The sequence below is a fragment of the Canis lupus genome, chromosome 38 (assembly GCF_048164855.1).
Source record: "Canis lupus baileyi chromosome 38, mCanLup2.hap1, whole genome shotgun sequence".
NCBI classification, from domain to species: domain Eukaryota; kingdom Metazoa; phylum Chordata; class Mammalia; order Carnivora; family Canidae; genus Canis; species Canis lupus.
Window position 1 is genome coordinate 9,192,992 of NC_132875.1, and position 21,928 is coordinate 9,214,919.

The following is a 21,928-nucleotide window of genomic DNA, read 5'->3' on the forward strand; positions in this document are numbered from 1 at the left end:
TGCTTCTCCCAGCGTTGGGAATTCAAACATCCTCAGCCTTTCCTACGTACTCGTGAATTCCTCTGGCAGGAAGGGCACAGTGCATTTGCCACTTTTGAAGAAGCAGCAGAAGAGGTATGAAGAGTTGTCTTCCTTATTAATTGTGTTCCATGTCTTTGTCTGGGCTGTGCTTCCCCCCTCTCCCCCACCTGTAAGTAATATAGTGTTATCTGTTTACATAGTAATCATTTAATCAATGACTCTAAACTGAAATTTGATCTCAAAATAACCTTAAAAGATAATTTCCTCATATACTTAACTTTGTTACTTGAAATTTATGTATCACCTGTTAAATAGAAGAAGAAAACAAGTTAATACAAATGTACATGGACTTAAGAAATGGCTTTAATGAAGTTTTATTAGAAAAGTGCTGTTTTAGATTTTCAGATGAAAATATTTTTGGGCTTCCAGGTATGAAGAAAATTATAATCCCGGGGATGAAATTAATTATTCTTCAGAAGATTTTTATCTTGGTTACTATAAATATATCATTAATAAACTTTTTCTTATATTCTGAATTTATGAACATTTTAAGAAGTTACTCAACTTCTTTTTACACTACTTTGTTGAATGTCTTCCTTATATATATATACACACTGGCTGCTTTAACCTTTCTTTTTTTTTTTTTTCTATATTTATTTATTTTTATTTTTTATTTTTTTATTGGTGTTCAATTTACCAACATACAGAATAACCCCCAGTGCCCGTCACCCAATCACTCCCACCCCCTGCCCTCCTCCCCTTCTACCACCCCTAGTTCGTTTCCCAGAGTTAGCAGTCTTTACGTTCTGTCTCCCTTTCTGATATTTCCCACACATTTCTTCCCCCTTCCCTTATATTCCCTTTCACTATTATTTATATTCCCCAAATGAATGAGAACATATAATGTTTGTCCTTCTCCGACTGGCTTACTTCACTCAGCATAATACCCTCCAGTTCCATCCACGTTGAAGCAAATGGTGGGTATTTGTCATTTCTAATAGCTGAGTAATATTCCATTGTATACATAAACCACATCTTCTTTATCCACTCATCTTTCGACGGACACCGAGGCTCCTTCCACAGTTTGGCTATTGTGGACATTGCTGCTAGAAACATCGGGGTGCAGGTGTCCTGGCGTTTCACTGCATCTGTATTTTTGGGGTAAATCCCCAACAGTGCAATTGCTGGGTCGTAGGGCAGGTCTATTTTTAACTCTTTGAGGAACCTCCACACAGTTTTCCAGAGTGGCTGCACCAGTTCACATTCCCACCAACAGTGTAAGAGGGTTCCCTTTTCTCCGCATCCTCTCCAACATTTGTGGTTTCCTGCCTTGTTAATTTTCCCCATTCTCACTGGTGTGAGGTGGTATCTCATTGTGGTTTTGATTTGTATTTCCCTGATGGCAAGTGATGCAGAGCATTTTCTCATGTGCTTGTTGGCCATGTCTATGTCTTCCTCTGTGAGATTTCTGTTCATGTCTTTTGCCCATTTCATGATTGGATTGTTTGTTTCTTTGGTGTTGAGTTTAATAAGTTCTTTATAGATCTTGGAAACTAGCCCTTTATCTGATATGTCATTTGCAAATATCTTCTCCCATTCTGTAGGTTGTCTTTTAGTTTTGTTGACTGTATCCTTTGCTGTGTAAAAGCTTCTTATCTTGATGAAGTCCCAATAGTTCATTTTTGCTTTTGTTTCTTTTGCCTTCGTGGATATATCTTGCAAGAAGTTACTGTGGCCGAGTTCAAAAAGGGTGTTGCCTGTGTTCTTCTCTAGGATTTTGATGGAATCTTGTCTCACATTTAGATCTTTCATCCATTTTGAGTTTATCTTTGTGTATGGTTCACGAGAGTGGTCTAGTTTCATTCTTCTGCATGTGGATGTCCAATTTTCCCAGCACCATTTATTGAAGAGACTGTCTTTCTTCCAATGGATAGTCTTTCCTCCTTTATCGACTATTAGCTGACCATAAAGTTCAGGGTCCACTTCTGGGTTCTCTATTCTGTTCCATTGATCTATGTGTCTGTTTTTGTGCCAGTACCACACTGTCTTGATGACCACAGCTTTGTAGTACAACCTGAAATCTGGCATTGTGATGCCCCCAGATATGGTTTTCTTTTTTAAAATTCCCCTGGCTATTCAGGGTCTTTTCTGATTCCACACAAATCTTAAAATAATTTGTTCTAACTCTCTGAAGAAAGTCCATGGTATTTTGATAGGGATTGCATTAAACGTGTATATTGCCCTGGGTAACATTGACATTTTCACAATATTAATTCTGCCAATCCATGAGCATGGAATATTTTTCCATCTCTTTGTGTCTTCCTCAATTTCTTTCAGAAGTGTTCTATAGTTTTTAGGGTATAGATCCTTTACCTCTTTGGTGAGGTTTATTCCTAGGTATCTTATGCTTTTGGGTGCAATTGTAAATGGGATTGACTCCTTAATTTCTCTTTCTTCAGTCTCATTGTTAGTGTATAGAAATGCCACTGATTTCTGGGCATTGATTTTGTATCCTGCCACGCTACTGAATTGCTGTATGAGTTCTAGCAATCTTGGGGTGGAGACTTTTGGGTTTTCTATGTAGAGTATCATGTCATCGGCGAAGAGGGAGAGTTTGACTTCTTCTTTGCCAATTTGAATGCCTTTAATGTCTTTTTGTTGTCTGATTGCTGAGGCTAGGACTTCCAGTACTATGTTGAACAGCAGTGGTGAGAGTGGACATCCCTGTCTTGTTCCTGATCTTAGGGGAAAGGCTCCTAGTGCTTCCCCATTGAGAATGATATTTGCTGTGGGCTTTTCGTAGATGGCTTTTAAGATGTCGAGGAATGTTCCCTCTATCCCTACACTCTGAAGAGTTTTGATCAGGAATGGATGCTGTATTTTGTCAAATGCTTTCTCTGCATCCAATGAAAGGATCATATGGTTCTTGGTTTTTCTCTTGCTGATATGATGAATCACATTGATTGTTTTACGGGTGTTGAACCAGCCTTGTGTCCCAGGGATAAATCCTACTTGGTCATGGTGAATAATTTTTTTAATGTACTGTTGGATCCTATTGGCTAGTATCTTGTAGAATTTTTGCATCCATGTTCATCAGGGATATTGGTCTGTAATTCTCCTTTTTGGTGGGGTCTTTGTCTGGTTTTGGAATTAAGGTGATGCTGGCCTCATAGAACGAATTTGGAAGTACTCCGTCTCTTTCTATCTTTCCAAACAGCTTTAGGAGAATAGGTATGGTTTCTTCTTTAAATGTTTGATAAAATTCCCCTGGGCAGCCATCTGGCCCTGGACTCTTGTGTCTTGGGAGGTTTTTGATGACTGCTTCAATTTCCTCCCTGGTTATTGGCCTGTTCAGGTTTTCTATTTCTTCCTGTTCCAGTTTTGGTAGTTTGTGGCTTTCCAGGAATGCGTCCATTTCTTCTAGATTGCCTAATTTATTGGCGTATAGCTGTTCATAATATGTTTTTAAAATCGTTTGTATTTCCTTGGTGTTGGTAGTGATCTCTCCTTTCTCATTCATGATTTTATTAATTTGAGTCTTCTCTCTTTTCTTTTTAATAAGGCTGGCTAATGGTTTATGTATCTTATTAATTCTTTCAACGAACCAACTCCTGGTTCTGTTGATCTGTTCCACAGTTCTTCTGGTCTCGATTTCGTTGAGTTCTGCTCGAATCTTTATTAACTCTCTTCTTCTGCTGGGTGTAGGATCTATCTGCTGTTTTTTCTCTAGCTCCTTTATGTGTAAGGTTAGCTTTTGTATTTGAGTTCTTTCCAGTTTTTGAATGGATGCTTGTATTGCGATGTATTTCCCCCTTAGGACTGCTTTTGCTGCATCCCAAAGATTTTGAACGGTTTTATCTTCATTCTCATTAGTTTCCATGAATCTTTTTAATTCTTCCTTAATTTCCTGTTTGGCCCTTTCATCTTTTAGCAGGATGGTCCTTAACCTCCACGTGTTTGAGGTCCTTCCAAACTTCTTCTTGTGATTTAGTTCTAATTTCAAGGCATTATGGTCTGAGAATCTGCAGGGGACGATCCCAATCTTTTGGTATCGGTTCAGACCCGATTTGTGACCCAGTATGTGGTCTATTCTGGAGAAAGTTCCATGTGCACTTGAGAAGAATGTGTATTCAGTTGCGTTTGGATGTAAAGTTCTGTAGATATCTGTGAAATCCATCTGGTCCAGTGTATCATTTAAAGCTCTCGTTTCTTTGGAGATGTTGTGCTTAGAAGACCTATCGAGGGTAGAAAGAGCTAGATTGAAGTCACCAAGTATAAGTGTATTATTATCTAAGTATTTCTTCACTTTGGTTAATAATTGATTTATATATTTGGCAGCTCCCACATTCGGGGCATATATATTGAGGATTGTTAAGTCCTCTTGTTGGATAGATACTTTAAGTATGATATAGTGTCCCTCTTCATCTCTCGCTACAGTCTTTGGGGTAAATTTTAGTTTATCTGATATAAGGATGGCTACCCCTGCTTTCTTTTGAGGACCATTCGAATGGTAAATGGTTCTCCAACCTTTTATTTTCAGGCTGTAGGTGTCCTTCTGTCTAAAATGAGTCTCTTGTAGACAGCAAATAGATGGGTCCTGCTTTTTTATCCAGTCTGAAACCCTGCGCCTTTTGATGGGGTCATTAAGCCCGTTCACATTCAGAGTTACTATTGAGAGATATGAGTTTAGTGTCATGATATCTATTCAGTCCTTGTTTTTGTGGACTGTTCCACTGAACTTCTTCTTAAAGGGGAATTTTAAGAGTCCCCCTTAAAATTTCTTGCAGAGCTGGTTTGGAGGTCACATATTCTTTTAGTTGCTGCCTGTCTTGGAAGCTCTTTATCTCTCCTTCCATTTTGAATGAGAGCCTTGCTGGATAAAGTATTCTTGGTTGCATGTTCTTCTCCTTTAGGACCCTGAATATATCCTGCCAGCCCTTTCTGGCCTGCCAGGTCTCTGTGGAGAGGTCTGCTATTACCCTATACTCCTCCCCATAAAAGTCAGGGATTTCTTGTGTCTTGCTGCTTTAAGGATCTTCTCTTTATCTTTGGAATTTGCAAGCTTCACTATTAAATGTCGAGGTGTTGAACGGTTTTTATTGATTTTAGGGGAGGATCTCTCTGTTTCCTGGATCTGAATGCCTGTTTCCCTTCCCAGATTAGGAAAGTTTTCAGCTAGAATTTGTTCAAATACATATTCTGGTCCTCTGTCCCTTTCGGCGCCCTCGGGAACACCAATTAAACGTAAGTTTTTCTTCCTCAGGCTGTCGTTTATTTCCCTTAATGTATCTTCATGGTCTTTTTGTTGTTTGTCTCTTTTTTCCTCAGTTTCCTTCTTTGCTATCAACTTGTCTTCTATGTCACTCACTCGTTCTTCCACCTCGTTAACCCTCATCGTTAGGACTTCTAGTTTGGATTGCGTCTCATTCAATTGATTTTTAATTTCTGCCTGATTAGCTCTAAATTCTGCAGTCATGAAGTCTCTTGAGTCCTTTATGCTTTTTTCTAGAGCCACCAGTAGCTGTATAATAGTGCTTCTGAATTGGCTTTCTGACATTGAATTGTAATCCAGATTTTGTAACTCTGTGGGAGAGAGACTGTTTCTGATTCTTTCTTTTGAGGTGAAGTTTTCCTTCTAGTCATTTTGCTCAGTGCAGAGTGGCCAAAAGCAAGTTGTATTGGGAAAAGGAGAAAAAGAGAGGAGATAAAGAAGGAAAGAAAAGAGAAAGAGGGAAAAAAAAGGAAGAAAAAAAACGAAAAAAAAGAAGAAAAAGAGAAAGAAAAAGAAAGAAAGGAAAAAAGGGGTGGGGGAAGGAAATCAAAAAGCAAAACAAAGCAAAACAAAACAACAACAACAAAAAAAGAGAAAGAAAAAAAAAAGAACCACTGGGGAGTATCTTCTGATTCTGTGTACTTTAAGTCCCTTGGCTTCCCCTGGAAATTGTCAGTCTAGCTGGTGTTCTGGGGGAGGGGCCTGTTGTGCTGATTTTCAGGTGTTAGCAGTTGGGGGAGCTGCTGTGCCCCTGCCTGGTGCAGGGCTCAGTGGGGGTCGTTTACCCCGTGAGGCCCCAGGAGCAACAGCCCCAGTGGCGGGGCCAGCTCTGGACACCTGGATTCAGCTCCGGCAGGAACTCCGGAGCTCTCCGTCTGCAGGGCCTGGAGGCTCCGGGGCGGGGCCGCTGATCTGCTCAGCTGGGGCAGGAGCGTCCTTGCTGTCCTGGGCCCTCCGGGCCTCTGCCTGTCCCGGGGGGAGGCCAGATCCTGGGCTGTGTCCCGGCGCCCTGTGCTGTTGGATTCGCGCTCCCGGCCGTGCAGCCCCCTCCGCGGAGCCGCCGCCCGAGCCCCTCCGAGCTGCTCCTGGAACCGCGCAGCCCCCTCCGCACGGAGCCTCTTCCTCTGCCCGAGCCCCTCCGAGCTGCTCCCGCCCCGCAGCCCCCTCCGCAGAGCCGCCGCCTGTGCCCCTCCGAGCTGCTCCGGGTCCTGCCGTGCTCGCTGCAGCCCTTAGGGAGCTCGGCGCACTCTCCTGGGTGCGCAGTTGCTCTGTTACTGTCCTAGGGAACCTGAGGACATCCCCGCCCTCCTGGGTCCTGCTCTACCTCCCCGCGAGCCCCTTTCCGCCCGGGAAGGTTGGTGCAGCTCCTGCTTCTCCGGGACGGGGCTCTCCTGTCCTGGGGACACTCGCCCTGGCCTCAGCCCAGCTCCTTGCGGGGCCCCTCCCCGTTGGATGCCTTTGTTTCTTTATTTCTTTTTTCCCCGTCTTCCTACCTTGATAGAAGCGCGAACTCTTCTCACTGTAGCATTCCAGGTGTTCTCTCTTTAATTCTCAGGCCGAATTCATAGATTTTCAGGATAATTTGAAGGTTTTCTAGGTAATTTGGTGGAGACAGGTGATTTGGAGACCCTACTCTTCGCCATCTTGCCCCTCCACCTGTGCTTTAACTTTCTGTATGAAAATGTTTTTATTGTTTGATGTGCTTTTCCCACCATAGTTGGTTTAAAATAGTATAGTTTTAAAGGTCTCTAAGAAATAAAATACACCATAAATGTGAGTGCTTTCATATTTAAAATTTTGTTACAGGTCTTACAGATACTTGACTTATATGCTAAGGTATACGAAGAACTCCTGGCAATTCCTGTTGTAAAAGGCAGAAAGACTGAAAAGGAGAAATTTGCAGGAGGAGATTACACAACTACCATAGAAGCATTCATATCCGCTAGTGGAAGAGCCATCCAGGTACCCCAGCAAGTGCTGTGTAGGGTTCATAGTGACCATAAGCATAGCCTGTGAGCACATCTAACAGACTTTTGGCATCAGAGAAGTAGACTCTTTTTAAAAAAAATCAGCATATTTCATGTGCTTTTTAGACGATGTTATAATTTCAAGCTTTTCTATCCCATTCTTATAATGCTCTAAGATCAGTGAAGTGAAGGCTCATATCCCGAATTACCAAAGCATGGATTCTTTTTTTAACCAAAGTTGAAGTTATTCCTGTGAAAGGGGTGGCTCACATGCAGGGAGCCCGAAGTGGGACTCAATCCCGGGTCTTCAGGATCAGGCCCTGGGCTGAAGGCGGCACTAAACCGCTGAGCCACCCGGGCTGCCGTTGTTGTATCATTTAGGTTTTAAAAACTTAATATAAGAAAACCGAGGAACAAAAAACCTGTCTAGTATCATTTTAAAGTGTATGGTCTTACCGAAATCATTTTCAAAGGCATAACTAGTTCTTAAAATTAATGCTTGTATTTCTCTATCTTAGGGAGCAACATCACATCATTTAGGGCAGAATTTTTCCAAAATGTTTGAAATTATTTTTGAAGATCCAAAGACACCAGGAGAGAAACAATTTGCCTATCAGAACTCCTGGGGCCTGACAACTCGAACTATTGGTGTTATGACAATGGTTCATGGAGACAACATGGGCTTAGTATTACCACCGCGTGTAGCTTCTGTTCAGGTAAGAAAAATATTTCTGTTTATCATTCTTTTTATAAAATACAGTCTTTATCTTAGTATTGTGTAGCTATGTGTATCATATCTGTTACTTTTTTCTCTCTTAATTTTTAGCTGCTTTTTATACAAAACTTTTAGAAATCGTCTTTTGAAATGGTTTACAAGAAGTTTAATGAAATATAGTAGGTCAAATGAAGGTGCACTTAGCATAGATGAGTAATATGCAGCTGATTGGTAGACATTCCATGGAGATTAGAAATCACAAAAGTTGATCTGTGTTAAAATTTATTGTTCCCCAGAGGTTTTGATTCCTGCATATCATGCAGCAGCATGACTATAATACTTTGTATGCTATTTCTTTGTATAAATTTGTGATACTATGTTCGTTCTAGGTTGTGGTTATTCCTTGTGGCATTACAAATGCACTTTCTGAAGAAGACAGAGATGCTTTGATTATAAAATGCAATGATTATCGAAGGCGGTTACTCAGTGTTAATGTTCGAGTTAAAGTTGATTTGCGAGATAACTATTCTCCGGGTTGGAAATTCAATCACTGGGAACTCAAGGTAAATTCTTCAGTTGCATCTTTTACTTCCATACTCCCAATTTGGATTTAGATTTTCTTTATGTAAGCTTTTATAAAACATAAGACTTTCTCATTACTCTTCTCTGTTTGGATGGTTGTAGGTTTTTTTTCTTCTTCACTTAAATTTCACTTAATTTTCACACAGTCCAAATCTTGATAAGAGTCATACTTAAAGTTTATATATTTGTTAAAATTAAAACCTTTTTTGTGGAAGTTTATTTTTATTACATTAGGATAAAAATGTTCTTGAAGACCTTGTATATGATTAATAAACCTCAAAGGGATATTATACTAAAATGTTTATATCAGGAATTCATATAATAAATAAGCTATTTAAACAGTAAGACTATCAGAATAATGGTACATGGTTATCTCCTAGCTGTCATTTTGACAGCTGATCAGTAAAACATAAATTAATATCATATTTGGTTTTTCATACTACTTTGTTTCATACCCATTTGTTGATTTTATTTTGTATATTCAAGGCTAAATTCTGATTTTAATGTTTTTAATGTGAATTTCATTTATTGCACATTGTCATTAGTAGATGATCTATTTTCTAAATTCTATTTTTTCCAACATCTCGAATTTAACTTCTTTCATATGCTTTACTAAGGGAATCTTAATAGATTAAGCAGTTAGGGTAGTCAAGAATTTCTAAACTCCTATTACAGGAAATAGATGAGAAGATGTAGTAATATTGCAGCTCCAAGGTGATTCCAAGTGTGGAAGCTCAGCAACATTGGGATTATTCAGTATGAACACTTACAGGGTTCCCAGAGTTGCTGGTATATATACCTCTATTTGTTTTAATCGACCCCTAAGGTCAATCTTCTGTGCTAAAAATTAGTAGTTATATTGATTTTGTTCCCTTTTATATAATACACCATTCCCTTTACTTATTCTCCTACCTTTAATGAAGACTTTAAAAATAAATATTTTCTGACATAATTTTCCTTTAATTGCAGTATTTTTTTTTTTACTTAGAAATAGTGGTTGTGTGATTCCAGTAGCAGCCTGTTTGACCCTATGCGTTCTTGCCTGAGATTCCAGATATTAAAGGAGAAACGTTTTCTTTGCTACTGGTTGGATTGAAAGGGGAGAAAAGGCATCCATATACACTTCTCCCTTCTATGTTCCTCCTCTCCTCACTTCTCCTAGTACGACTGACTTGACTTTGTTCCTCTCTCCCTCTGGTTAATACCCTGATGAGCCCACACTGTGAAGGAGATACTTAGTATGAGTAGGTTCTGCTACAACTTCCTTGTCTTCAATTCTCAGGAAGAAAACAGAGCACCTTAAGTTCTCAACTAGATGCCTAAGAATAAAGAACACCGAGAGGGGTCACTAGTTAGTGAAAAGCACTGATAGTACTTCTTAATGCCATTTTATCTCCATTTAATCCAAGGATTCCTGAGGAAAAAAAATATTTTGGAAGATCCAGTTTCGTATTCATTTGGTAGTGATTAACTTTGTACAAAGAGGCATTTGAGGGGGTGAGGTGGGATGTGTATGGATTGGGAGACCCAGTTTAATAACTGGGGCTTATGGTTTGGTTACCACTCCAGAGCCCAGTGACTCCCACTTCTTTAGTACCTCTTCCTGTATTATGAAAATAGGGGAAAATAATATGAGTGAATTAACTTTTCTTTTTTCCTCTTCTTTTTAAAAGATTTTATTTATTTATGAAAGACACAGAGAGAGAGGCAGAGACACAGGCAGAGGGAGAAGCAGGCTGCATGCAGGGAGCCTGATGTGGGACTTTGGGACTTGATCCCGGGACTCCAGAATCACGCCCTGAGCCAAAGGGAGGTGCTCAACCATTGAGCCACCCAGGTGTCGTCCCCATGCCAGGTTATTCTCATGCTAAGATGCCCTCTCACCCAAATGAGGGTATGTTGCCCTGCTCTGGGCTGCCATGGCTCTCCTCGTCCAGTACAGGAGCCAGTCCTGTTGCTGCTAGTTGGCTTGTCATTTTAGTTCCTTTACTCAGGTATAGTTGTTCAGCCTTTCTTTGTCCTTCATGACGTGGGCATTTTTGTAAGTATAGGTCAATTATTTTAAAGAATATTCCTCAGTTTTGACAAAATTACTCGTTAATTTTTGCCTTTTCTAGTAACTTTCCTTCTCTCTTCCAGCTGAGGATAGTTTCCCACTTCTGATTTTCTGTATGCATGCCTTATTTACTTGACAAAACATGAAACTAAAGGACAGGATCTGTTTCTTTTTATTCCTCTTGTAAATCTCATTGCAGTTAGCACTGTTAACACATGCATACATTAGGTGAATAAAGAAAAAACAGTAAAATGATGTAATATTTAGCATACAATAATTTGTTCCATGGTGTTCATTATTTTATAAGTCTTCCCTATAGGTAAATCTTTTTCTTTTTTTTGTGGAATAACACTTAAAAATTTTCCTGTGACTTTGATTTGGGGGACTCTCATCAGATAAACTCTATATATAGGGACTCCTAACTTAAATTGGAAAACTCCAAATTAGTTTTAGAGGATCATTTGCTCAAGAAGTTGTTTAAAAAACACCTACTGTTTATCAGGTAAGGTTCTTGATCTTAAAAAATAAGGTATCTCTGGGCCTTTTTCCCCTCCTGGAATATGCATAAGGGTTGAACATTCCCAGGCTTAAACTTCCTATACTTTCTTTGTAGAATCCAAAGGGAATAGGGGAATGGTTCCCAGAATGTAGTCCTAGCATCATTTGAGAACTTGTTAGAAATATGATCCTTTAGGCCCCATTCCTGGACTTACTGTAATAAGAAATTGAAGCGGGTAGAGCCCAGCAAGTCTGTGCTTTGACAAGCCCTTCACAGATGCTGGTGCATGCTAGAGTATCCAGAGCTAAGACCTACCAACCAAACCACACCATTGTACCATGAATGAGTCACAGATGTGCCAAAGTGATTTGGGGTGGCCTTCAGTTCAAAAAGCCTTCTCTGGTTCCCACCTTGTGTCATACATACAAAGGGACCTTTCTCTGCTGCTCTTTTGTGAGAAAAGTTAGGAATATTGATCTAGACAGCACTATCCTCATGTTTTTCCATTAAACACTCTTAGCTCAAAACCACTTGGGCAGTACATTTTTTCTTAGTTTTATACGTTCTTATTGGAATAGGTTTCTGTATGATCTCAGGAATATTGCCTGCACTTTTTATTGTTTGCTTCTGCCTTTGATTTTTTGGGTTTTTTTGTTTGTTTGTTTGTTTTTGTTTGTTTGTTTTGGGTTTTTATGATTTATAGTAGGTAAAGCCATGAGTGGAGACAGGCATATATCATGCCTTTTTTGTTTTTTAGGGGGTTCCAATCAGACTTGAAGTTGGGCCACGTGATATGAAGAGCTGCCAGTTTGTAGCTGTCAGACGAGATACTGGAGAAAAGCTGACAGTTGCTGATAATGAGGCTGAGACTAAACTTAAAGCTATTTTGGAAGACATCCATGTGAACCTGTTTACAAGGTTAGTTCCTTAGGATTGCTTTTGTCTCTGATCTAGTTTTTGAGAGCTGTACCGAGGAATTTTTTGAGTGCCCCAGCTGGAAGTCATCTTTCTCTCTGAACTCTCATGGTTCTTAATTTGCCTTTCTCTTTGTTTTTGACTTGGTATCATGATTTTTCCAAGGGCTTTCTGCCTTCTACGATTTGCGGAGCTGGCCTGTCTGACCCATGGACTAATTTGGGTTGACTTTAAGTCCAGGCTTTTATGACATAGAACTTTGAGGGATAAGGCATTGGTTCTCACCTGCTGGATACACATTAGCAGCACTACCTAGGAAGCTTTAAAAAATACCAGTGCCTAAACCCCTCTCCAGAGATGTTAATTTAGTTGGTCTAGAGTGAGGGTGGCAGCTGTAGTTTAAAAGCTCCCCACGTGATTATGACATGTAGCTAAGGCTATTGACTGGGATTGGAAGCCTGAGGTAAAAGGAAGCTTCAGGGTTGCCCTGGCCTGTGGAGATGGGTCTTCTAGAATCAGAAATATCAGGGCAGAGGCACTAGAAGATCGGTGTAGAGGTGTGGCACCTTATTTTCTTTCCTACCCACCTGTGGCAAAGAGGAAGGCCCACTACCACTTGCAGTAGAGGCTCATTTTGGGAGAAGGTAGCACCTTCATCTTATGTATTCATAGGTCTTCTCATACTTTGTACCAAACTTGTATTAGGCCTTAATAAATCATGCATTTAAGGAATGAACTAATTTTAGCCTCAGCATTGGTGCTTATGTGATTTTGGTCAAGTGATTTCTCTTCTCTTTGCTTGCTTACCCTGAAAGGGAATGATAATGAGTCTCTTAACGTCAAACATTTGCTTAGCCTGCTAATGAATAGTACATTTGAAGTCCATCTGAACTAAGAACAGGTAGTATTGTCAGAGGTGAAAGATCGGAAAGCTGCCTGTCCTTATTGCTGCTATTTAAGGTAATGCATTTATTTAGTACAGTGGTTCTTTGCTAGAGATTTTTCTTCAGTCACCTGGGAGGTTTAGGAATAGAAACATACCTGAGCCTCACACCTGGAGTTTCTGATCCAGTGGTTTTAAGATAGGTTCTGGTTATCTGTAGTGTTAAAATGTTCTCTGTGTGATTCAGATGCACATCTCTGGTTGGAAAACCACTGCTTTAGAGTGGCTAAAAAGCAGTTTTTTCATTGACATTTTTGTTCAGTAAATTTGTTAATAATGTAGGTTTCATAAAGGCTTAAGCCTGAAAAGTGGTTTATTTACTTACTTTTTTTTCTTCTGGATTTCATTGGCTGTAACTTACAGGGGCCTGGCTTACTATGAAAAAGTCAGAAGAAGAGGATTTGGTGGAGAGCGGGCAGTTACTGGCACAGAATTCACATGGTCTTAGTCCTGAGATGCAGAAAAGAAAAACATGCTTTCTCTTTCTTGGTCACCACCCATGAGTCGTTCTCATGTAATGTGTGATTTTGAATGGGAAAGAGAATAATACTTATTTCCATTTATAAAACTGGAAGTTCTTATAAAAGAATTATATAGTGTATGAAAATAGCTCAAATAATGTGTATTTATGGTCTTTGCTATTTTAACACATTTTCATGTTTGGTGTTTGAGTCTCACAATAATCCTGTAACGACAGTTAGACTTACTTTTCCAATTTTGTAGAAGGGAAAAAACTAAGACCAAAGAGGTTTTAAAATAACACAGACTCATAAATGGTAAGCAGTATAGCCAGGGATAGAATAGAATGTTGGTCAGTAGAGATATAATGGCAATAACAAAAGTAATTATTACCTGTTGCATGCTTGGCAAATTCTCCTTTTCTTTAGTGTTAATAGTAATACGGTGATGAGTTCACTGAGATTTACAGTATATCACTGCTAGCAGCAAAGCTGAGATTCAAATTGAGATGTTCTCACTTCCAGGATATTGCTCTTTTGTTAAATTGCACTAATTAAAAAAAAAAAAACTTTGTCATATTAGTAAGAAAAAACATGTATTCTTTTGCAATTATATTTTAATAGGGCTTCTGAAGACCTTAAGACTCATATGGTTGTGGCCAATACAATGGAAGACTTCCAGAAAATGCTAGATTCTGGGAAGGTAAGAGACTTCTGAGATGTTTCGTATATAGAAATATTTCAGCAATGGTATTTTAAGACTCACTGAATTTATGCATGATATTAATCCCTTCTTCAAGGCCGGTCACACAACAGGATTATATATTACTCCACATTCTATCCTCTGTTTTCCATTGGCTTTCTCAAAGCATTACAGCATTGTATCATTTTTGGATAGCACTGTGAACTGATTGTATAAAAGCTTTTTCTCATGATTGAAATGCTGGCTAAACAACATTCATTCTGTATGACCCCTAGTGTTTTAAATCTTGAAATTTGGGGGGTGCCTGGGTGGCTCAGTCAGTTAAGCAACTGCCTTCAGCTCGGGTCATGATCCCAGGGTCCTGAGATTGAGTTCATGTCTGGCTCCCTGCTTAGTGGAAAGCCTACTTCTCCCTCCCTCTCTGCCCTTCTGCCCTGGTCATGCTCACTCTCTCTTTATCGCAAATAAATAAAATCTTTAAAAAAAACTTTTTTCACTTTTCAGCTGAATTAAGTTCCTGAAGTAAGCATTGCTGTAATGTAATGTGCATATTCCTAAAATCAGATTAAAAGTCTATGTCAAGGGCAGCCCGGGGGGCTCAGTGGTTTAGCGCTGTCTTTAGTCCAGGGCATGATCCTGGAGACCCGGGATCGAGTCCCAAGTCGGGACTCCCTGCATGAAGCCTGCTTCTCCCTCTGATCTGTGTGTCTGCCGCTCTCTCTCTCTCTCTCTGTGTCTCTCATGAGTAAATAAATAAAATCTTAAAAAAAAAAAGTCTATGTAAAATATTTCAATTCTCTGACCATTTATACTTTTCCTGATCTTAATTGATTGAACTTTTCTGAAGAATAAAGGGGAAAATACTGCTCATGTCTAAGCCTATTTTTCAGAATGAGTGGGTACTTCAGGCTCCTTTAAAAGACCTAGGTCTTTCTAATTAGGTACTAGTGATTCTTTAAAATTTTAAGTTTTAGGTGTTATGGGTATGCAGATGTTCTTAGCTGAAACTTTTAATTATCATAGAGAAGAGGTCCTGTTTTGCAAAATTATTAATTACTAGAATGAATCACTTATGAACTTTAGTATTCTAGTATTCATGCTTGATTTTACAACCAGTCCTGTGTTCTCAGGTTATAAATGAGAGAAAACCATGGACCAGAGTCTAACTGAATTACCCTGAGCTCTACAGAGGCAGACTTGTCCTACTATTTATTTATTTATTTATTTTTGGTCCTACTATTTAGATCTTTCTCCTCAGTTTAATGCACTTTGCTCTGTATCTTTTTGCTTATTTATTTATTTATTTATGTTTTTTTTTTTAGGACTATTCAGAGAGAGAGAGAGAGAGAGAGAGAGAGAGAGGCAGAGACACAGGCAGAGGGAGAAGCAGGCTCCATGCAGGGAGCCTGAGGTGGGACTCGATCCTGGGTCTCCAGGATCACGCCCTGGACCGAAGGCGGCGCTAAACCGCTGAGCCATCTGGGCTGCCCTAAGATTTTATTTTAAAGTAATCTCTATACCCATTGTGGGGCTTAAACTCACAAACCCAAGATCAGGAGTTGTGTGCTCCACCAACTGAGCCAGCCAGGCGCCCTTATTTCTTTTTAATTCATGCTGAGAGTATAAGGCATAATTTTAATTGGTTAGAGTCATAACCTCTTAATATGTTACTGCATGAGCTGGGACAGTGTTAATCTCTTTGGCTCTCAGTTTACCGCTCTATAAAATGAGTACAAGATAGATAATCTTAAAATCCCCTTCAGATCCACAATCCTTGCCTTTTTATTTTAGTTTATTGCCTTTGTGATCTTCCATCTTTCTGGTTTCCATAATTTGTCACTTGACTCGGATTACGTACTTCTAATAGAAGGCTAGGGAAATAGGAAATAGCCATCTAGCTGATGCAGTGTGTACTTTTTCTTTCACTGTGATTTATTTATGATTATTTTATTTCTGTTCCATTACTGAATTTTAAAGTTTCATCTATTACAGAAGTGCTGTAGTAATCCATGTTTGCAATACAGTCTGGTAAAGGTATTACATAAGAGTTAATAAATCGATAGAGTAACTATCAGTTAATCTCTTGCTTTCAAAGAAATGAATCTCAGCAGGTCTTAGTAGAGTCATATCTTTTATTCTGCTATTAGGTCAGAGATTTCAACATCTATTCTAAAGCACAAAGTAGTATATATTAGCTGTATGTCCAAAGAGCACATAGAGATTAGAGTAGATTTGGTTTCTTGTATTCAGTAGCCACTTCCACCCCCACCTCACACCACATCGGTCAGCTTTGGTGTGGTGACTGACCATCAAGCAACCTTTGAGGCTATTGTAAATAAAGCTGTTTTTACCAGGTGGAGAGAAGGAGAAAGGGATCTTTGGAACTTGAATGTAGGTGAAAGTTTGATTTTTCTACTCTTCTTTGTTGGCCTAAATGAAAAAACAATCATATCTGATTTATAGAACTTGAGTTAATTTTTCCAATGGGATGGATGATCTCTATTAAATGAAAAATGTTATTTTTGTATAGTTAGATATATAAAAATATATGTTTTTTTTACCGTTGACATATATTGCTAACCTGTTGATCACTGTGATTTTTGAGTAATGATAATTCTCATCATTATCATTTTCTACCACAGAATTGAAGATCTCATACATTGCAAAAAATTACATCTTTTTGTAGCATAGAAAGATAATAAAAAAATTAAAGACCTTTCTGTAATTGAATAAACAGCATGAAACTGTATTATCCTTTCATATAAATGAATTACATGCAAAAATAATCAGAAATTTCTGGTCTTATTACCTATACTTTACTTTGAAGCTACAAAGAATTGAAACATGGGTTTGTACAAAATTGTCATTTATAAGTCTAAGTAACTTGAGTTTGTTTCACGCTATACCGTTTTAGGTTCTAAAAATTATTATCTTAGGGGTGCCTGGGTGGCTCAGTCAGTTAAGCATCTGACTGGCTCAGGTCATGATCTCAGGGTCCTGGGATCAAGCCCCACATCAGGCTTTCTGCTCAGCGAGGAGCCTGCTTGTCCCTCTGTCCCACCCCCTCTGGTCATGCTCTGTCACTCTCTCAAATAAATAAAATCTTTAAAAAAATTATTTTAGATATACCTTCTCAAGGCTCAGTAATTTTTTATTGCAGTAAAAGAAAATGAGGCCATTTACTGTAAAATCTGTTAAAGATTTGAAAGTACAGCTGTGTGGGGGTTAAAAAAATAAAATTTTCTGAGAAACCAAATTTAAATTTATTACCCAAAGACATCTTTGTGATTTAAGTCTTAATATTTTTATCATTGCACAGTGACCATGGTTAAAACTTTTCCCCCATTCTGTCTTTTATAATTAATTTTAAACAATACTTTTATGAATGTACATTCTTTTCATGCTGTTTGTACAAATGCTAATGATTTACCAAGTTTCAATATGGGAGGGGTAACTCTGGGTTATTTTGGCTCTTGTATCTCTAGGTTTATTTTTACTTCCAGTTTTCATTGCACAGTTTCCTTTAAAAGCTTTTAAGATATGTATTACCTCCATCCCTTCCACCTTTTCTTCACCCACTCACTCCCACTCCACCCCCAAGATTTTCCTAGCAATTTGCCACTTCTTCATTGTCTTAAGACAGATTATGAAAATAACAGTTTATCAATTTGGGGAATTTGGCTAACACATTTTGCTGAACGAACGTAAGAGACAGATGACTAACCACTCCTCACCCTGGAATAATGTTCATGATGAATTACTTGTTCTTTTTGTAATTTCCTAATGTCAATGTCCTTGCACTTTACTTCTTAAAGAAGCCTTTTGAACTATATTTAACCAAATTCTGAGTGCCTTGGGTTTACAGGAGAGTCTTAGTTTGAGTATGAAATGTGTAGCTCTAAATAGTTGATCAGAAATTGATGAAAAAAATAAATAAATAAATAAATAAATAAAAAAGAAATTGATGAAGCTGGATAGTTTCCTATCCGTTTTTAAACAGACATTTCTAATGTATGGGGATTGTCCACACCTTTGATCTCACGACTAACCTCGATCTCCAGGAATATTCTGTAGAACTGTTATATAATTATTATTGCATACAAACCTCATTTTGAAGTAGACATGATATGAAAAGTTTAGGATTTACAACTGAAAGACATCTTAATTCTTGTCTAGTCCAGTACACATTTTACAAAAGAAAATTCGAAGCTAGAGATTTTCCAGCAGGCAGTGAATTTCAAAATGAGAGTAAAATCCCAGGTCTCTTGAGTTTGCCCATTATTCTGTATGATCTATGAAAGAAAATTTAAGACGTTGCTTTTTCTAATAATACAAAATGATTTTTGACTTTTGAGTACCTTTGGACTTTAAAAATGATTCACTTAACCTATAACAGTGTGACATAAAGTGAGGTTTACCTGATTGTTAATTATTATTGTTAATACCAGTTTCAAAATCCATTTACTGTTTGTCATCTCCCCTCTGTCCTCCTTGTAACTGTTTACCTAAGCAGGGCAGGTGGTAGTCCAGATTTGAAATGAGGGAGGTACAGCTGGAGTTAGGACTCAGGTCTGCTCATCCTTCCTTTCTTCTCTTCGGAGACTGCTTTGTAGCTAGTTTATTTGGACATTGAAGTGTGTTACAAAGATGTTTTTGTGTTGTCTTGATGTTTTATGGTGTGTGGGTTTTGGGATCCTGGAAAAACATTTTCTGAACCCTGGCACCTCCTGAGTAGTGTTCCTTGCAGGTTTTCAAAGGTACCAGGGCCTGAAAAAGGCTGGGAGACCTGTCCTTTCTGTTTGTCAGTTTAATAACCACTCGAGTGTTCTTCTACAGAATAGGAGTTAATAAATACTGAATATTTGTCCTTTTTTATTAGATTGCTCAAATTCCATTCTGTGGGGAAATTGACTGTGAAGACTGGATCAAAAAGACCACTGCCAGGTAAATATGGGAACAAACAGAACTTGTGAGGATCACAGTAACAACGAATGGGAATATGAAGCATAAGTAAACGGAATTATTATTTGTTTTTAATTGCAGGGATCAAGATCTTGAACCTGGTGCTCCATCCATGGGAGCTAAAAGTCTTTGCATCCCCTTCAAACCACTCTGTGAGCTGCAGCCTGGAGCCAAATGCATCTGTGGCAAGAACCCGGCCAAGTACTATACCTTGTTTGGCCGTAGTTACTAAGGGATAAAACAGAACTCCTATCTCCAACCCTCCTCACTTTTTAAAAAATTGATATTAATATCTTCCCTGATATAAACAGTTTTATGATTTTTTAAAATAAAAGTTCTAATAGAAGGTCATGTGAGACACAAACACCATATTCTTATGCCTAAATTAACAGTGGGAAAGAAGACTTTTCTGTAAACAACCCCTATAATAAATATCATGAACTAATATAATACTGTCTTATGTGCTCATTTGTTTCTGAACCCTGTGCCAAGGGATATTCTTAACAAAGAGCTGTAGAAAACTGAACCCTTAGGTAACTGCTCTTGGTCTAAGCATCCCTCATGGTTCAGACCTCGAACAAGCATTGATCTCGTTTTATGTATGCTCAAGTGCTTCCCTTCCTTAACTCCTGCTGAATCTAAAACTGTCCTAAACCTTTCTGTTTGAAACAAAACAAAACAACAAATGGACAAAAAGCCAAAAAAAAAAAAAAAAAAGAAAAGAAAAACAAAAAACCCAGCTCTCCCTGGAGCTTCTCTCTGTCATTACTGCCAGTTTACTCTGGGGTCTTCCAAAAGCATGCCATGATTTCTGAAGGAGTGACCCCCTTACCTCCACTTCTTTTTTTGCACTTTTCTGCCCCTACCTCTGCCCCATGCTACCACCATTTTCACTGAGATGCTGCTGCCACTTCTGACCAAAGCTTACCTCTTATTCTCTTGAATTACCATATCAGTCTGCTGCATTTCTGCTTTGTTAAAACATTTCTTTTTTTACTAAAATTACTCCTATGGCTTGCCCTGCCACTCTGTTTTTTTTTTTCTCTTAGTTACAAGTCTTTCACTGGTGTTCTTCCCTTGTCCTGCTTGGTAGACATCCCTAGGCTAAGCTTCCGTACTTGCCCTCTTCTCATCTGATTTCATGTTGCAGAGAACATGAACAGGATGAGGACTCCCAACACTTTGATCTCTAGCCCTCCATTCCGGCTGCATACTGAGGTCTCTGGAATGTTCCATCCGTGTTTCAGGTCATCTGTCCCTAAGTCCTCATTTCACTGTCCACTCCTAGACCTGCTCTTCCTACAGTATTTCCTGTCTAAAGGATTAGCATGACCCAAGTCTGCTGGTAACCTAAACCAGAGCCCGAGTCATGCTAGTCAGCTCCTCCAGCACAGCATCTGCTGTGTTCATTTGGCTAGCACAACCTACCCTCACCACTGATGCGTCCCAGGTCTCCCCTTTCACAGATGCTTCGATTACCTCTGACATCATCAGTTACTGTAATGGCCTCCAGGGTTTCATCTCAGGCAGTCCCCACATTTCCATAGGGGTCTTTTCCCTTAATCTACAATGTATTAAGATGTTCACCTTCCCCTTAAAATCTCATGGCTCACAATGGCTCTCATATCCTCACTAATAGGATAAAATGTGAACCCTTTAGCCTAGTCTGGTTTAGCCTACCTGTCCAGTAGCCTCTTCAATCCAGCAAAGTCCTTGGCAACCTAACTATTTGGGGTTTCTTGTGAACAACGTTCCATTTCCAGTCTCTGTCTCTGCCCCTTTGCCTGGAATGCCTTTTCCCCCTTTCTAGTCTACTAGGTAGATCTCTTTATTTGGGGCCCTATTGTAACACACTTTCTCACTTGGTGGTGATAAATATACACCAATAAAACAAAAAATCTTCAAAAAGAACTCGAATTTTGAGTCATGCTTCGAAGGATAAGTAGAATTTTAATAAATAGAAAAGGTTATTCCAGGCAGAGGGAACAGTATATGCAAAACCATGAAAGTATGTGTGTGGTGACACAGCAAAATTGTTCTTAAATTGGTAGGAAATTATCAAAGCAGATTAAACACAGCATGCCTTCAAGACTGATGTTTACACATTCATATACCTAGCTTAATGAGAGAAATACATGAGCCACATTCCTATACTCAATCAATTTTTACTGAACTATGGCAATTCAGAATGATTTATCTTCTCTTTTCTACCCTTACTAGCTGTGTAAACTGTTCAATTGTAAAGTAGAGAGGAGTCTAATTATTATATCGTAGAGTTACTCTACCTTATAAAGTACTTAGAACAATGCCTAGCACATAATAATAATACCTAATGTTAGTTATGCCCATGCAGAGTCAGCTGGAAGTTGCTCCTAGTTTGTATCTTTAGTTAACCATAATTACTCTTCTAATTTTTTTCCCTGCAAGCATCAATACTTTAAAGGACAAGTTTTTTTTAGTGGGTCCATGATAAAATCCTGAAAAGTAGATCAGAGGCTAATAACCACATTTTGTCCCCTAGCTCCTGGCCATTTTGGAGGAGGTGGCAATCATTGATGCAAAGACAAATCCCCAGGCTATTTTCTGAAGTTCCAGATGAGTAGAATTAATCACAGAAAAGCTTGAAGTTTGCTGCTTTAAAGGTAGTCACTATTTAAAGAAACTCTCCTGTAAGTAATTAAGGAAGGAATCCTTTACCTCGTATCTGCTCATGATAAATTTCTTTCTTAAATGGAGGTTCATGTAAAATAGTGAAACTTTCAGACATCTGTAGAGTGGTACTGCTTTTCACGAGGTTGCATAAACCTGAATCCAAACAACATCCTTTAAGAGACG

General features: G+C 38.8%; 1 protein-coding gene across 2 annotated transcripts in view; it reads left to right on the plus strand.

Annotated features, from left to right (window-relative positions):
- The window catches only part of EPRS1 (glutamyl-prolyl-tRNA synthetase 1), a 68,874-nt gene extending 49,331 nt beyond the window's left edge, over positions 1–19,543 (plus strand). For both annotated transcript variants that reach the window (XM_072814611.1, XM_072814612.1), the window contains 8 exons: positions 13–114; positions 7,100–7,255; positions 7,779–7,976; positions 8,365–8,538; positions 11,870–12,030; positions 14,053–14,131; positions 19,011–19,075; positions 19,175–19,543. In XM_072814611.1, coding sequence (XP_072670712.1) covers positions 13–114; positions 7,100–7,255; positions 7,779–7,976; positions 8,365–8,538; positions 11,870–12,030; positions 14,053–14,131; positions 19,011–19,075; positions 19,175–19,325 — 1,086 coding nt within the window. In that variant the 3' untranslated portion in view covers positions 19,326–19,543. The remainder of the gene's footprint in view (positions 1–12; positions 115–7,099; positions 7,256–7,778; positions 7,977–8,364; positions 8,539–11,869; positions 12,031–14,052; positions 14,132–19,010; positions 19,076–19,174) is intronic.
- Positions 19,544–21,928: the final 2,385 nt, after the last annotated feature.